Source organism: Schistocerca americana, chromosome 3 (genome assembly GCF_021461395.2).
Source record: "Schistocerca americana isolate TAMUIC-IGC-003095 chromosome 3, iqSchAmer2.1, whole genome shotgun sequence".
NCBI lineage: Eukaryota > Metazoa > Arthropoda > Insecta > Orthoptera > Acrididae > Schistocerca > Schistocerca americana.
In genome coordinates, this window is record NC_060121.1 from 618,615,409 (window position 1) to 618,633,356 (window position 17,948).

Sequence of the window (17,948 nt, forward strand, 5' to 3'; positions counted from 1 at the left end):
CAAGAAGTGGACGCCACTCACCCTGTCCAGCGCGGCCTGCACCTTGGCCTCGCTGCCGGTGTCCAGAGCAGAGGTGGCCTCGTCCAGCAGCAGGATCTTGGGGCGGCGCACCAGCGCCCTGGCGATGGCGATGCGCTGCTTCTGGCCGCCCGACAGCTGGGCCCCACGCTCACCTACCATTGTGTCGTAGCCCTGCAAATACATTTGTTCCATAGTCAGACACTAACACGTTTCCAGTGTTCATCTCCGCATGGTATGCGCACCTGTGGAAGTCTGGAACTTTAGGGCACGGCCTCCATGTGTTTCCCCATCGACACCCGTCAGTTATTTCATTAGTGCTGGCTCATGAGTAAAGCCATCACTCTTAGTATTGTCCCCCCAAGCAGGCTAATTTTTCATAGTCACTAGTCGTGGTAGGGGTGATCAAAAAGTTTCCGTTCGATGGCGTTACGGTCCAGAATCGGTATACCAGTCAAGCAAACCCGCCGTGAGCACTGAGGCAATCATCCCACCGACGCACCAGGTGGAAGATACCCGTTTGGTGTAACACTGTGTCCTGCTTCGTGAGCAAGTCCGTAACTGCCTGTTGTACATCCTGGCCCAACAGGAATCGTCGATCCTTCAAGCCCTTGTTCAAGGTAACGAAAACGTGATAATCGCATGGGAGACATCAGGACTATGGGGCGGGGGCTCCAGTATATCCCACTCGCGTTGGCGTAACTTCTACGGTACATTTGCGATGAGGACACGTGCTTATCATGAAGCAGCAGCACTTATCATGAAGCAGCAGCACACCTTTGTGTGTGTGTGTGTGTGTGTGTGTGTGTGTGTGTGTGTGTGTAGTAGGCATGGTATTTACTTGTAATTACCAGACAAGACTGTCTGATATTTGAGACAGCAGGTACCCTTCGGGATTACATAGTGTCCCACTGATAGTCTCTCTTCTAGCGCTCCATATGCGAATAAAGAAGAGTGGGAGTTGATGAGATCGTCGTTATGAAGTGCCCACATTAATTTAGACCTAAACCAAATTCCAACAAAATTTCGTAGGTTGTTCAGAGATATTTGCTGAGTATTTTGACATAAGCCTGGTCTCCGCCAGCTAATTACAGAGGAACTACAGTTTGGTTGATTTCTTACATCCGTTTATCTCTGTATCTGTCTTGTCCCAAACAATAGTGCAAATGTTGTCACAATGTACTGTGTGTCTTGTTTGCAAGCAAACTTGTTCCATTCACTCAAGCTACTTGCTGTTGACAATGGTACGGCCCACTTTACTCCTCGCCCTCAACTTTGTTTTCAGAAACTTACTGCTTCTGTCTCAGTTTTCTTCTTCTGGCAGCGCTAGTTGTACATTAACAGCGTTACACAGAAATGCATATATGTTTACTGGTGAAGAGTTAGCTGTGTGCACCTCATGTATCCTTCCACTCAGTGTAATGGCACAGTGGCACAACGACTCTATACTGAGCTGTTCTCCGAGCTATGGCAGCCACATCAAAGTATTTTTACATTTGTTCGTTGCTCTGTGTCTTACAATGTACGTTTTGGTGACTGCTTGTAGTACTGCTGTAAAATCATTTTCACAGAAACAAGGGTAAATGGGTTAAAAAGCAAATAAATCATAATTAAATTACTATACTGCAATGTACAAAGTTACACGGTTTGCTTCAGTTACGATAAATTAAGTGGAACAAGTCCTTCGTTAACATCCATACGACGCACAACATCTTCCGACTGCTTCTGTATTCGTCAGATTTCTTAAGAATGACCGACATACAGCAATACAGCATCCTAAAGACAACTATTTCACATGTGAATTACAATACAAACTCCCCCCGCCCCCCCCCCCCCCCCCCCCACACACACACACAGGATAACCAGAAGTGTAAGAGTGTAGAGAGATTTAAAAGCGAGTTACACTCTTGTCAAGACACTTACAGGATGTCTAGCTAAAGAGTCCCTTATTTCAAAATTAAATATCTCTAAAACTAAGATCGATAGACGACTGCAAAAAATGATATGTTTATTGTGATACACAGAAGTTTCGAAATAGATGGTGCTGCACGCTATGCAACTTTTTAACGTACCAGAGTGCATCACATCACTATCTGTTTAGAATGTCCATTACTCGGAGAACAGAAGTGGCGCAAACGAACTACGAAACTTGTCATCACATCTTGTAGTGTTTCAACGGAAATTGATTCAGGTGGGATGGTCCCGATAGAGAGTGTCTTTTTATGTGCTCCACAAGAAACAGTCAAAAGGAGTCAGATCGGGCGAAGATGGAGGCCAAAATCACCTTGTAATCTCCAGTAAATGCAACGCAGTGAATCTATTCCCGAAGGATTCATCAAGAAAGCGAAACACCTATTCGGTGAGATTTGGTCTGGCCCCATCTTGCATGAACCTCTCGGTGCCTGGTCGATCCTCCAACACTAGCTATATGGTGACAAATTGTTCCAAAACTGCAACGTAACGTTCACCAGTGATCGTTTCTCGCATGAAAAAGTGTCCAATAATGCCTCTTCTGCACGCCGCAGCCCAAACAGCAACTTTGGGAGAATACGTGGTTTCTCTTCACAGGGTGTTTTCGGAACCCCAAAATCGCCAGTTTTGTTTATTCACGACTTCATTCATGTGGAAGTGTGCGTCATACGTGCCCCAGATGCAACCAGCACCAAATCCTTCATTATCAACTATTGTGAGAATCTGGTTCGCAAAGTCAGAACTCAGTCGCACAGCTAGTACAGGTATGACCTGGTGTCTTTAGATTTTTAAAGGAAACATGTGTAGGGTCTGTTCCGGTCTTTTCTGTGTGCTGGAACGCTTCAAACCTGTTTCAGCCGCAATTCTTCTTGCTGAATGATTCCAGAAGCCGTGCCGACATTTTTAGGGGTAACTACAGTTTCCCTGGGGCCAACATTCCCCGCTAGATCATCAGCCAAGCTGCCTGTTCGTTGGAATTTGGCGAAGAGCTTGCGAATATTTTGTGCATCTCATCTTTTTGGAACATTAAATCGTGTTAGAAAACTGCTCCTTATTACCGTAGTACTGTGTTCTAACCTCTGGTATTCCAGTACCGGAAAAAAACACTTTGTTCGATGATATACTTAATTTTAACGTCTTCCTTTGGAAAGCTAACATCCTTCCACGTATTAACAGTGGAGCTGATTGCTCTAAGCTGCGGCGCACTATTTATAGGCACAACATACTGCGATTAGAGCGCTATCTGTTAGCAGCTTTTTGAACTATTTCGAAACTATTTTTTAACTTCTGCATAAAATTCTTTCTGTTTTCACAACAAACATACCGTTTGTTGCACATTTCTATCGATCTTAGTTATATTTCATTTTTGAGACCAGGGGCTCCTTCGCTGGACACCCTATACAATTACTCACACAACACCATTGCTTAAGCCTAAATTCTTCACCCCTATGAAGATGTAGCGGCCCATACCAGTGGTAGCTTGGAGATAAAGCCGTGTGCGTTGGCCATCTTAGCGGCCTCCTCGATGTCTTCCATGGAACAGCCGTCCCGTCCGTAGCGGATGTTCTCCGCTATGGTGGTCTGGAAGAGCACCGGCTCCTGCCCGACCACGCCGATCTGCGAGCGCAGCCAGCCCACGTTCAGATTCCTGATGTCGTGGCCATCAAGTTGCACCTGGAACGCAAACCGCTGAAATGTGTCTCTTATTTTTTAACTAAAACTTACTAGAAGCTGAGTAAAATCACCTGCGTCTGCGGTGTTTAGTGTCACTGGAGGTAAAATACCGGGTGATAAAGTCAGTATAAATTTGAAAACTGAATAAATCACATGCTTGGAATGACATGGGGTTTTATTAGAACCAAAAAAATACAAAAGTTCAAAAAATGTCCGACAGATGGCGCTTCATCTGATCAGAATAGCAATAATTAGCATAACAAAGTTAGACAAAGCAAAGATGATGTTCTTTACAGGAAATGCTCAACATGTCCACCATCATTCCTCAACAATAGCTGTAGTCGAGGAAAAGTGTTGTGAACAGCACTGTAAAGCATGTCCGGAGTTATGGTGAGGCATTAGCGTCGGTTGTTGTCTGTCAGCATCCCTAGAGATGTCGGTCGATCATGATACACTTGCGACTTCAGGTAACCCCAAAGCCAATAATCGCACGTACTGAGGTCTGGGGACCTGGGAGGCCAAGCATGACAAAAGTGGCGGCTGAGCACACGATCATCACCAAACGACGCGCGCAAGAGATCTTTCACGCGTCTAGCAATATGGGGTGTAGCGCCATCCTGCATAAACATCGCACATTCCAGCAGGTGTTTATCAGCCAGGCTGGGGATGATGCGGTTCTGTAACATATCGGCGTACCTCTCACCCGTCACGGTGGCAGTTACAAAACCAGAATCACACATTTCCTCGAAGAAGAAAAGGTCCGATAACGGTAGATGTGGTAAATCCAACCGATACCGTGACTTCCTCGTCATACAATGGAGTTTCAACGACAGTTCTAGGATTGTTGGTAGCCCAAATTCTGCAGTTGTGGGCATTGACAGACCCTCGGAGCGTGATATGAGCTTTGTCGGCCCACAACACGTTACTCAACCAATCTTCATCTTCCGCCATCTTTTGAAACGCCCACACCGCATTCGGGAGGACGACGGTTCAATCCCGTCTCCGGCCATCCTGATTTAGGTTTTCCGTGATTTCCCTAAATCGTTTCAGGCAAATGCCGGGATGGTTCCTTTGAAAGGGCACGGCCGATTTCCTTCCCAATCCTTCCCTAACCCGAGCTTGCGCTCCGTCTCTAATGACCTCGTTGTCGACCGGACGTTAAACTCTAACCACCACCACCGCCCACACCGCAAATGCCCTCCGCTTCACTAAATCGCCAGGTAACAGTTCATGATGCCAATGGATTTTGTACGGATAGCATCGGAGGGTACGCCTAAGTGCCAAGCAAACAGTAGTGTATGGAATGCCGGTGCGACTGCACGAGCGCTGACTTCCCCGTGCATAGACGAACCCGCTACAGTCTCCATTTCTTCTCTATCTACATTATTCCGTGGTTCATTAAGTTTTCAAATTTATACTGACTTTTTGATCACCCGGTATAAAAACTGACGTGCTCTAACACGTCCCCAACGCATCCCAAACATGCTTTATGGGTTTTAAGTCGGTGGAATACACAGGCTAGTTCACTGGCCGAAGACCCTGTCGTTCGAGGAGCTCCTCCATCTGTGCTGTTCGATGCGATTGCGCATTGTCATCCGTAACAAATAACTCAGTCCCGAATGCACCCTTGAAAAGACGCTCGTAGGGCAGGGTACAGTGTCACAGTGACGTTGACCTGAGAGTAAATCCTGATCATAGGTTTTGAGGACAGTGGGCCCATGCAACATTATGCCTTTCTGCATCATGACAACTGGACCATCAGAAAGAGCACGTGCGACAACGTTTCTGGATACATTACGTGTTCCAGCATCTCGTCAGAATCACTACTCAGAATGAACCGGTTCTCATCCGAGAAGAGCACATGATCGCACTTCTCGTTGGTCCAGTCACGATGCTCTTAGCACCATCGCAAACGGCGTCGCAAATGAGCGAGTGTCGGGAAGAAAGACCACCCCGCGCAGTCGCTGTGACACTGTGGAACGTCAGACTGAGTGCCTTGCAGTCCTGTCAAGTCTAGCTGCAACAGCATCCGCTGTTTGACGTAGGTCCCTTCACGCCTATTGCAAAACGTTGCGATCATCTGCTGCTATAGTTGAGCATGGTCGACCATCACATCTCCTTCGGGGAGCGTGCACCGTAAATGCTCGCTGTTCGGCACAGTGCAGTATTCCGTTCCTTCAGCTGCCTCGTGTAGTGTTTCCATCTCTATTTGGCGCTATAGTAACGCTGATCTCATGCGTTGTGACGGCTAGCTTTGTGTGCCAAACTGGGAGACCTCTGGCAACATGTTCCCGCACTTTCATTCATTTCCACCGAGTTGTTAACATGTTATGTTTATATATCTCATCCTTAAGTTTTTGAGAGCAGTATATATTTCCAGCTTTCGATATTTGAAGAATGACTCATACCGACAGTTCAGAGGATTTTATATTACAAGGGGCTTTTCCGTATGTGACATAAAACTAACAGGGTCAGTCTTTGACAATATGTGTGCAACTTGTAAGCAAGAACGGCGAATTCATAGAGGGAAAGGAGTCGTACTTTTTTTCGGTTTTTGATGCAATAACTTCCATGTGAGGGCTTCGACTACTTTCAGAATTCTGTGGGTAACACTTGTTATGATGAAGCAGCAAAGTTTCCATAGGCATAATAATCGTCTTCAATTAGTCTGCTACCAACCTTATACAGGAGACCAAATTCCTGTGTACGTCGACATAAGATAAGGGAACAATATTCTAATCGACAACATAACCGCCAGTCCAAAAAATTTGGAGACTGGATTAGAATAAAATAGAGAAACGTTGAGATGGTGGCTTTAATACTTCAGGTACTCTGTACCCACTTCAGTACAACGCACAGAAAGTTCGTATATCGACGTGAAAGTGTCAGAGAAATCCTTTTTTGGGATGTTTTGCAACTTCGCGTCATATTGGCTTGAATATCGGCATTGTCGTAGAAGTATTGATCTCCCCTGTCAATTTCTGCACATTGTCGTTTTGTGTTAGGTTTGTATTAATTACAGCAAGCCTCGTTACCGACGCCGATTTTTTCAATTAAGTCTCGGCAGACGTCAGAGCATCGTTGTATTTATTAGGGAGTTAAGGTGTGCAAAGCAAACATTACACACACTTTTCACTTCTTCGGCATATTCTGCAGAATGTCGTGAACACTTGATTTGGAGATGTTGTTCCAATGCGATTTGTGACACAATAACATTGACACTACAGTCACACGTCCGCTACGTAACACCTGTTGCTCACAACAGACGAGTCGAATGCACATCTGTTTCTCACAGCTGTTAGTTCAAGCCGCCACCGTAGATAATGGACTGACGTCGCTTATACGCCAGGGAAAGACCAGTCTTGGAATTTTATGGACGGACTGTGAAGTTACACATCCACCAGTCTAAGCTCTATAACTGGCTTGCATCAGATGTGATAAACTACGTGAGACAATCTAGTTCCTCGCTGTAACACCGCTACAATACACAATCTCTCCGGATTGCTTGCGCATTCGTAAGTTTTCTTAAGAATAACCGTCACAAAGCAATATAGTGTCCAAAATACAACTACTGCTGATATAAGGTACATTGTGGTTTCTGCCCCACAGAATGACCAGAACTGTAATATTCGACATCTGATAAATTAAATGCAATCGATTATGATAGGATATCTGTTTACGTTACCTTGCAACAAATAATTAAATATGGATCACATACTCCCGCGCTTGCTATGAAAATATCCAATCAGAAACTTTCTAATATTTCTAACACTTAGTGTAGATGGCTTCAAGCATGAGACCTGTAACTCACCTCGCCCTCCAAAGGGTCGTAAAATCTTTGTATGAGCTGGATACATGTCGATTTTCCACAGCCGGAACTTCCCACTATGGCTACAGTTTCACCACCTTTGATCGACAAATTCAGACCTTTCAACACCTGAAACATTGTTAAAAATGATGTCAGTATCAAGCAGCAGTAGAACAAATACAGACTATTTTACGTAGCGATTAAGTTTAAAAAAAATAGTGGTCCTTTACTCAGGTGCTGAAGCTTAGGAAAAAGAGCATATACAGACTGACCTACTAGGATGTATACTTTCGTGTGTACGTGTACGCATGATGATACGTGTCATATTGGAATAAACAAGGAAATAATATTGGAGCGTAAACGACAGACACACCACATGCAGTGTGAACTTGCCGTTACTGTTGTTGTTGTTGGTGGTGGTGGTGGTGTTGGTGTTACCGATCAGCAGTCTGCTTGGATGCAGCTCTCCACGCTGGTCTATTTTGTGACTCTCTTCATCTGTGTACAGCTATTGCAGCCTTAATTTATTTTAACCTGCTTACCATTTTCCTCAACGCTTTTACCCCCACACTTCACTCTATTACCATATCAACTATTCGTTGATGCCTCTGGATGTGTCCTATAAACTTACCCGTCCTTTTCTTCAAATTGTGCCATAAAGCTCTTTTCTCTCTAATTCGTTGAAGTACATCTTCGATCTATCTATCTAACCTTCAACACCTCGTGATGACTGGGTGTTGTGTGGTGTCCTTAGGTTAGTTAGGTTTAAGTAGTTCTAAGTTCTAGGGGACTGATGAGCATAGATGTTAAGTCCCATAGTGCTCAGAGCCATTAACCTTCAACAGTTTTCTATAGCACCACTCTTCAAAAGTTTCTATTCTTTTTTTGCCGGTATTGTTTATCGTTTATGTTTCACTTCTACATAAAACTACACTCCGAACAATTACTTTCAGAAAAGACAAGATTGCTTTAATTTTTTTTTAATTTGATATTAATTTTTTTCATAAAACGTTTTCTTGCCATTGCGAGGCCCCATTTGTACCTTCTTTAGTTCCGCTGTCGCAAGTTATTATGCATCTCAAATAGCAAATCTCTTCTGTCGCTTTCTTATCTCAAACCCAATTTTGTCGTTTCCAACAGCATTAGAATGTCAATTCTTCTTCCTGAACTACAATTTCCTTATCAAATACTTCCTCAATTATCTTTACTGACTGCTGAATGTACAACTTGAATATAGGCTATAATCTTAGCTTACTCTCTCCTTAATTACTGTCTCCGCAACATGTCTTTCAACTGTTACAAATGCAGCCTGTTTTTGGTATAAGCACGATTTGTAGATAACTTCTTGCTGTCTGTATACTATGTTTGCTACATTCAGACTGTCTTCTAGTTAATACTGTCAAAAACTTTTTCTGAGTCTACGCTTGTAATTTATTCAGTCGTGTGTGTTTTCCGCGCATGCTTTGGTACTACGTCCACTCGTGTGTAAAATACCTGAGAGAGAGGAAGAATTATAGGTTAGACTCATCGTTGAAAATTAAACAGAATGACAGTACTCTGCTGCAATGCCTGTTGTAAACTAGATTAGAACAGCCTTTTGACTTTTTCAATTTTGCACACTATCAGCTGTGTAACTGTTTACAAGTGTCTGAGATCCATACCTGATATCTATTGTTGTTGTGGTCTTCAGTCGGAACATTGCTTTGGTTGCAGCTCTCCATGCTACTCTATCTTGTGCAAGCCTCCTCATCTCCGAATGACTACTGCAACCCTTATGTTTCTGAACCTGCTAGTTCTACCCGTCTCTTGATCCCCCTCTGTTGTTTTTACCCCCCCCCCCCCCCTCCAACACACATACCCTTTCAACCGATCCCTATTTTGAGTCAAGTTATTTCTTCTCTCTGCAATTCCGTGCAGTACCTCATTAGCTATGTGATTTACTCACCTAATCTTCAGCTTCTTTGTAGCGCCACATTTCCAAAGTTTCTATTCTTGTTTTCTGAACTACTTATCGTTCCCATTACACTTCCGTACAAGACTACATTCCAGATACACTTAATTTATATTCCATATCAATAAACTTCTCTTCTTCAGAAACGCTTTTATTACCATTGCTCGTTTTAATTCCCGAAATTGCAGAACTCATCTATTACTTGTAGTGTCTCATTTCCTAAATTACACTCCCTCAGCCTCGCCTGATTTAATTCGATAACATTCCATTACTATTGTTTTGCTTTTGTTAATGATTGTCTTATAGCCTTCTTTCAAAACACTATCCATTGTGTTCATCAGCATTTCCAAGCCCTTTGTTACCTCTCTCAGAATTATATCATCGGCAAACCTCCAAGTTTTTATTTCTTCTCTGTGAACTTAAATTTCTGCTTCAAATTTTTGTTTGACTTCTTTTGCTGCTTGTTTATTCTAGAGATTTAATAACACTGGGGAAAGGCTACAGCCCTGTCTATCTCCCTTCTCAACCCCCTCGTTTCTCAACCAAACATACCAGATACAGCATTGTTAGAACAAAAATATGAAAGAGGAATCCTTACCCCCGTGCCACCTATTCATGCACTATGCTGCTTTCATGGATGAACGATGATTACTTAAGTTTGTATGTTACATACAACATATTTGGTCGCTCAGCTTTATCTCTGCTCAGCTGCCCTGGAGGTGTCGTTGTAAATGTCCAGTATTTCCAAGTGATACCTTATGTCACAGCTTTCCATGAAACGCTTGGTGCATGTTGTTTATTTTGTATCCCCCTATAGCAGTAAAATATTTCATTACGTGATTTTGTCCCGTACTATATATAGAACGTTTTTAATTCTGCTTTTATTTTATTGCACAACAGCCCACCCATCTGCATTTTAACAGTGTATGATGTATGACCAAAATGAATTTTGACTGTAACTCAAATATGCCCATTTGATGGGTCATACCAAGTAAGTACTCTTTTGTTTTGTTTTGTTTTATTTTATCCTTTATACTGTCGACAAAAACAACTAACGGTTGTTTTATATTTGCGTCTTAACTATGCTACATCTGATACATATTTCAGGCAATAATGGCTGTAATGTCAGTTACGACAGTCACAGTGACAGATCATTGTCTTTCAAAAAAGTCTGTCTCCTCTGTGGACGCCGTTGCATCTAGAATAAACTGAAAGTCATCCTACTGGAGGAGTTCAGAAACGTTGCACCTAGGATTCTACACTCCTGGAAATGGAAAAAAGAACACATTGACACCGGTGTGTCAGACCCACCATACTTGCTCCGGACACTGCGAGAGGGCTGTACAAGCAATGATCACACGCACGGCACAGCGGACACACCAGGAACCGCGGTGTTGGCCGTCGAATGGCGCTAGCTGCGCAGCATTTGTGCACCGCCGCCGTCAGTGTCAGCCAGTTTGCCGTGGCATACGGAGCTCCATCGCAGTCTTTAACACTGGTAGCATGCCGCGACAGCGTGGACGTGAACCGTATGTGCAGTTGACGGACTTTGAGAGGGGGCGTATAGTAGGCATGCGGGAGGCCGGGTGGACGTACCGACGAATTGCTCAACACGTGGGGCGTGAGGTCTCCACAGTACATCAATGTTGTCGCCAGTGGTCGGCGGAAGGTGCACGTGCCCGTCGACCTGGGACCGGACCGCAGCGACGCACGGATGCACGCCAAGACCGTAGGATCCTACGCAGTGCCGTAGGGGACCGCACCGCCACTTCCCAGCAAATTAGGGACACTGTTGCTCCTGGGGTATCGGTGAGGACCATTCGCAACCGTCTCCATGAAGCTGGGCTACGGTCCCGCACACCGTTAGGCCGTCTTCCGCTCACGCCCCAACATCGTGCAGCCCGCCTCCAGTGGTGTCGCGACAGGCGTGAATGGAGGGACGAATGGAGACGTGTCGTCTTCAGCGATGAGGGTCGCTTCTGCCTTGGTGCCAATGATGGTCGTATGCGTGTTTGGCGCCGTGCAGGTGAGCGCCACAATCAGGACTGCATACGACCGAGGCACACAGGGCCAACACCCGGCATCATGGTGTGGGGAGCGATCTCCTACACTGGCCGTACACCACTGGTGATCGTCGAGGGGACACTGAATAGTGCACGGTACATCCAAACCGTCATCGAACCCATCGTTCTACCATTCCTAGACCGGCAAGGGAACTTGCTGTTCCAACAGGACAATGCACGTCCGCATGTATCCCGTGCCACCCAACGTGCTCTAGAAGGTGTAAGTCAACTACCCTGGCCAGCAAGATCTCCGGATCTGTCCCCCATTGAGCATGTTTGGGACTGGATGAAGCGTCGTCTCACGCGGTCTGCACGTCCAGCACGAACGCTGGTCCAACAGAGGCGCCAGGTGGAAATGGCATGGCAAGCCGTTCCACAGGACTACATCCAGCATCTCTACGATCGTCTCCATGGGAGAATACCAGCCTGCATTGCTGCGAAAGGTGGATATACACTGTACTAGTGCCGACATTGTGCATGCTCTGTTGCCTGTGTCTATGTGCCTGTGGTTCTGTCAGTGTGATCATGTGATGTATCTGACCCCAGGAATGTGTCAATAAAGTTTCCCCTTCCTGGGACAATGAATTCACGGTGTTCTTATTTCAATTTCCAGGAGTGTATTTATGATGCTGGAACTAAATGCTGTAAACCACGAACGAAAGCGAACAGGGAGAGTTCGAAGTTGGCAGATAGTAGTTGTCAGTCATTCTGATTCCACTCATGTCACAAAAGAATACGGTTTGTAACGATAGAAGCCACAGAGCTGAACCAGTTGATAATTGTTGCTAGACTGGCCTTTACTCCTTTGCGGCTAGGATACTCGAACTTCACGTCCTTGAAGGTGATGGAGCCGACCACCTGGTCCATCCGGTCGCCCTCCTCGGACATGCTGTCGATCTGAGATTCGCGGCTGATGACGGCGTACACCTTGGCTGCGGCTCCTCTGGATATTGAGAACACTTCGATATACGGCGACGCCAGTCCGAACATCATGGACGCTGACATGATACCCATGAAAACCTGCAACAGGAGGCAAAAGAGCAGGTAATGACTTTGGCACTTAGCAGACTTTTTTTACTTATACAGTATGTGATCAAAAGTATCCGGACTCCTATTAGCGAACATTAACGTGAGGTGCGTCCGCCTTTCGCTTTTATGTCGGCTTTAACTCTGCTGGAAGACTTTTAATGAGGTAGCTGAATGTCTTTAGAGGAATGGCAGCCGATTCATTTTGTAGAGCAGAAACCAGACAAGGTGGTGTTGTTGAACGCCAAGGTCTGGAGAAAAGACGATGTTCTAACTTATCCCAAAGGTTTGAGGTCGGGACTCTGCGCAGGCCAGTCCGTTTCAAGTACGTTGTCCAAAAACCATTTTCTCATAGACACTGTTTCACGACAGGTTAGTACTGAGTCATAAACGTCATGATTTATGACTCAGTACTTTAATGTAGAAGAATATACGATGGTGTCACAGTGAAAAATTATATTTATGACTAACGACTCAGTGGTTGAAAGTACAATATGTGACGTGTTACATTCTGTAATGACATTTTATAATCAGCAGATGAATGCTAGCACATCAAAACCGGTAATAATTTATAAACTTACGATCTAGACAAATTAAAGATATACTTACATTTTCGACAAAAAAAGAAAAGAAAAAGAAGAAAGAGAAACGGACAGAGGAGTCTATCTTCACACGTCATTCAATTTAGGATCGGCCCAACTCTGCCTGTGCCGTGTTCTGAATAGTATGGATCGCAAATTTAATCATTGTTTTCATTGACTGTCCAGGAATGATGATTCAAGAAGGCCTTATACAGTATACAAACGAAATGCTTGTACGAAAAGTAGTATCACCATTCATAAAAAGAAACATATTCATCGCAAATTCCTACCAGAGGACCATGCTGTTCAGTCAGATTTATCGGTTTGAATCATGTAAAAAGAAATTATTTTGTGTAAGTTTCACGAACTAACTGAGATTTCTCTGAACGCTCTCTTATGTCTCCGACGCTATATCTGTGATATTTCTCGTAACGTCTTGAGAGATTTAGTTCTGAATAGTATGGATCGCAAATTTAATCATTGTTTTCATTGACTGTCCAGGAATGATGATTCAAGAAGGCCTTATACAGTATACAAACGAAATGCTTGTACGAAAAGTAACATCACCATTCATAAAAAGAAACATATTCATCACAAATTCCTACCAGAGGACCATGCTGTTCAGTCAGATTTATCGGTTTGAATCATGTAAAAAGAAATTATTTAGTGTAAGTTTCGCGAACTGAGATTTCTCTGAACGCTCTCTTATGTCTCCGACGCTATATCTCTGATATTTCTCGTAACGTCTTGAGAGATTTAGTCCACCTTTTCTTTAGGAGCATTCCCGGTTGTATACGTATTCGTAACTATGTCTATCGCTTATTAAGAATACGAGTATGTCTTCCAAGGAGGTACTAAATGGTAACAGTTGTGTTAGCATTTAACAGCGTGAGCACGTTTTAAAATAAGATTGTATTTTATGCATCATCTTATCGTCTATCATTAGTGTCTTCGTCATATCTGAGTAACACGAGGGCTTTTCAAATAAAACAAACGCATTAACATTCTACATCTTCGTTCTTCACGTGTACATATTTGCAGCCCTCTGCCGCTAGGGGGCTCCGAATTGTAGCGTGTAACACGGCGATGTGTAAAATAGCTATGTTGATGCGTGATGAAACGTCCCCTTAGAACAATTATACACGACTGTCCTTAAACTGACACACAATATTTTGTTAGCGCAACGCAATCTGACTTTCAATAATCTCTACAAAAGAATGGGCCCTGACTAACATTAAACTATACCTTTCACAAATCACTTACCTCACAAAAATCTTCGCTACTCAAGCTACTGCAATACAGTGAGCGCCACTACTGCCAGCTAAATAAAAGATTCAAAGTCATGAAGGCACTAACTACTGATAGGCATAGTTAGCAAATGAAAGATTTTGATAGAGAACAACCAATGTATTTACCTCAATAGTCATAATATATATGGCAGTTCATGACAAATTTCAAAACTACGCCATCTCTCTCCCCACATCCACCACTGCTGGCGGCTCACCTCCAACTGCGCAACGCTACGCGCTGTTCACAGCCAGCTGCCTAACACTACAATGGCGAGTATTACAACAATGCAAAGAAGCCACAGACCGCACACAGCACAGCCAGTGATTTTCATACAGAGGTGGCGTTACCAATAAAAAAAACCTAAACAGCCTAATTACAGTGAGAAGTAGTACATTGTAATTGAGTTTCGAATTCTTAGAGCGCATCCACACATAGGGCACCGTATCACGACCTCTGCAACTATCCGACGCGTTGGGTTCCCTGTCATCGGTCTTTTCCCATACAGTCGGTCCCGGCTTGGCCCCATCCAATTTACATATGTTTCCAAAAGTTAAAGAACGCCTAGGATAACTTCACTTCGATAGTGAGGAAGCGGTGCAAGCAGAGGTGAGATGGCTCCGTCGACAAAGTCAGACATTCTACAGTGATGGTACAATCCAACAGGTCAAGCGTTCGTCGCCAGGGAGACTACGTTGAGAAATAAATATGTATACATAGTGAATAAAGATGTAGAATATCAATGACGTTCATTATATCTTAAAAGTTTCTAAGAGCTTTCACATAAAAACTTTTTAGCTCTCACTCGTATTTGTACAGCATTGTCACAGTTGAATAATTTCATTTTGTTAGATGGAGACTCGACTGAGTACTAGATGTCTACGCAGAACTGGATACTCACAGTGACCATAGTCGAAGCGTCGTACATTTTGTCCACCTTATCCATGTCTCTGATGATGAGACCCACACCGTAATAGAAAGCGAGGGCGTAACCGGAGTATATGAACAGCCACAGGAAGGCGAAGATCATGGAACTGAAGAAGCTTCGCTTGACGTTGAGGTCTTTCGCAGTACCCAAGTTCTTCTTGTACCTGTTGTAAGAATTTAAAAAGCTCTTATGTGACGTCATTTTTTCAACAGTTTCAAAGCTGGTAGGTTTTGTACATGAAAAGTCGAGGTATCCTGATGATTTAAGTAAAATGTACTTTACTAGCTGCACAAAGAATATCGACGGGTGCCATATATACAGAGTGGTACATTGATAGTGACCGGGCCAAATATGTCACGAAATAAGTGTCAAACGAAAAAACTACAAAGCACGAAACTTGTCTAGCCTGAAGGGGGAAACCAGATGGCGCTATGGTTGGCCCGCTAGATACCGCTGCCAGGTCAAACGGATATCAACTGCGGTTTTTTAAAAATAGGAAACCCCATTTTTATTACATATTCGCGTAGTACGTAAAAAAATATGAATGTTTTAGTTGGACCACTTTTTTCGCTTTGTGATAGATGGCGCTGTAATAGTCGCAAACACATGGCTCACAATTTTAGACGAACCGTTGGTAACAGGCAGGTTTTTTAAATTCAAATACAGAACGTAGGTACGTTTGAACATTTTATTTCGGTTGTTCTAATGTGACACATGTACCTTTTGTGAACTTATCATTTCTGAGAACGCATGCTATTACAGCGTGATTACCTGTAAATACCACATTAATGCAATAAATGATCAAAATGATGTACGTCAACCTCAATGCATTTGGCGAAACGTGTAACGACATTCCTCTCAACAGCGAATAGTTCGCCTTCCGTAATGTTCGCACATACACTCCTGGAAATGGAAAAAAGAACACATTGACACCGGTGTGTCAGACCCACCATACTTGCTCCGGACACTGCGAGAGGGCTGTACAAGCAATGATCACACGCACGGCACAGCGGACACACCAGGAACCGCGGTGTTGGCCGTCGAATGGCGCTAGCTGCGCAGCATTTGTGCACCGCCGCCGTCAGTGTCAGCCAGTTTGCCGTGGCATACGGAGCTCCATCGCAGTCTTTAACACTGGTAGCATGCCGCGACAGCGTGGACGTGAACCGTATGTGCAGTTGACGGACTTTGAGCGAGGGCGTACAGTGGGCATGCGGGAGGCCGGGTGGACGTACCGCCGAATTGCTCAACACGTGGGGCGTGAGGTCTCCACAGTACATCGATGTTGTCGCCAGTGGTCGGCGGAAGGTGCACGTGCCCGTCGACCTGGGACCGGACCGCAGCGACGCACGGATGCACGCCAAGACCGTAGGATCCTACGCAGTGCCGTAGGGGACCGCACCGCCACTTCCCAGCAAATTAGGGACACTGTTGCTCCTGGGGTATCGGCGAGGACCATTCGCAACCGTCTCCATGAAGCTGGACTACGGTCCCGCACACCGTTAGGGCGTCTTCCGCTCACGCCCCAACATCGTGCAGCCCGCCTCCAGTGGTGTCGCGACAGGCGTGAATGGAGGGACGAATGGAGACGCGTCGTCTTCAGCGATGAGAGTCGCTTCTGCCTTGGTGCCAATGATGGTCGTATGCGTGTTTGGCGCCGTGCAGGTGAGCGCCACAATCAGGACTGCATACGACCGAGGCACACAGGGCCAACACCCGGCATCATGGTGTGGGGAGCGATCTCCTACACTGGCCGTACACCACTGGTGATCGTCGAGGGGACACTGAACAGTGCACGGTACATCCAAACCGTCATCGAACCCATCGTTCTACCATTCCTAGACCGGCAAGGGAACTTGCTGTTCTAACAGGACAATGCACGTCCGCATGTATCCCGTGCCACCCAACGTGCTCTAGAAGGTGTAAGTCAACTACCCTGGCCAGCAAGATCTCCGGATCTGTCCCCCATTGAGCATGTTTGGGACTGGATGAAGCGTCGTCTCACGCGGTCTGCACGTCCAGCACGAACGCTGGTCCAACTGAGGCGCCAGGTGGAAATGGCATGGCAAGCCGTTCCACAGGACTACATCCAGCATCTCTACGATCGTCTCCATGGGAGAATACCAGCCTGCATTGCTGCGAAAGGTGGATATACACTGTACTAGTGCCGACATTGTGCATGCTCTGTTGCCTGTGTCTATGTGCCTGTGGTTCTGTCAGTGTGATCATGTGATGTATCTGACCTCAGGAATGTGTCAATAAAGTTTCCCCTTCCTGGGACAATGAATTCACGGTGTTCTTATTTCAATTTCCAGGAGTGTACATTGACAATGCAATGACGAAGGTTGTCAGGCGTTGTCGGTGGATCACGATAGCAAATATCCTTCAACTTTCCCCACAGAAAGAAATCCGGGGACGTCAGATCCGGTGAACTTGCGGCTTCGACGTCCTATCCACCTGTCATGAAATATGCTATTCAATACCGCTTCTACCGCACGCGAGCTATGTGCCGGACATCCATCATGTTGGAAGTACATCGCCATTCTGTCAAACAGTGAAACATCTTATAGTAACATCGGTAGAACATTACGTAGGAAATCAGCATACATTGCATCATTTAGACTGCCATCGATAAAATGGG

At 44.9% G+C, this 17,948-nt stretch overlaps 1 protein-coding gene across 1 annotated transcript in view; it reads right to left on the minus strand.

Moving 5' to 3' along the window:
• LOC124606258 (ATP-dependent translocase ABCB1-like) overlaps window positions 1-17,948 on the minus strand; it is an 86,290-nt gene that overhangs the window by 51,034 nt on the left and 17,308 nt on the right. Inside the window, exons 4-8 of the mRNA XM_047138235.1 lie at window positions 15,281-15,470; window positions 12,281-12,505; window positions 7,475-7,600; window positions 3,460-3,663; window positions 22-192 (exon numbers count right to left, since the gene is read on the minus strand). Coding sequence (XP_046994191.1) covers window positions 22-192; window positions 3,460-3,663; window positions 7,475-7,600; window positions 12,281-12,505; window positions 15,281-15,470 — 916 coding nt within the window. The remainder of the gene's footprint in view (window positions 1-21; window positions 193-3,459; window positions 3,664-7,474; window positions 7,601-12,280; window positions 12,506-15,280; window positions 15,471-17,948) is intronic.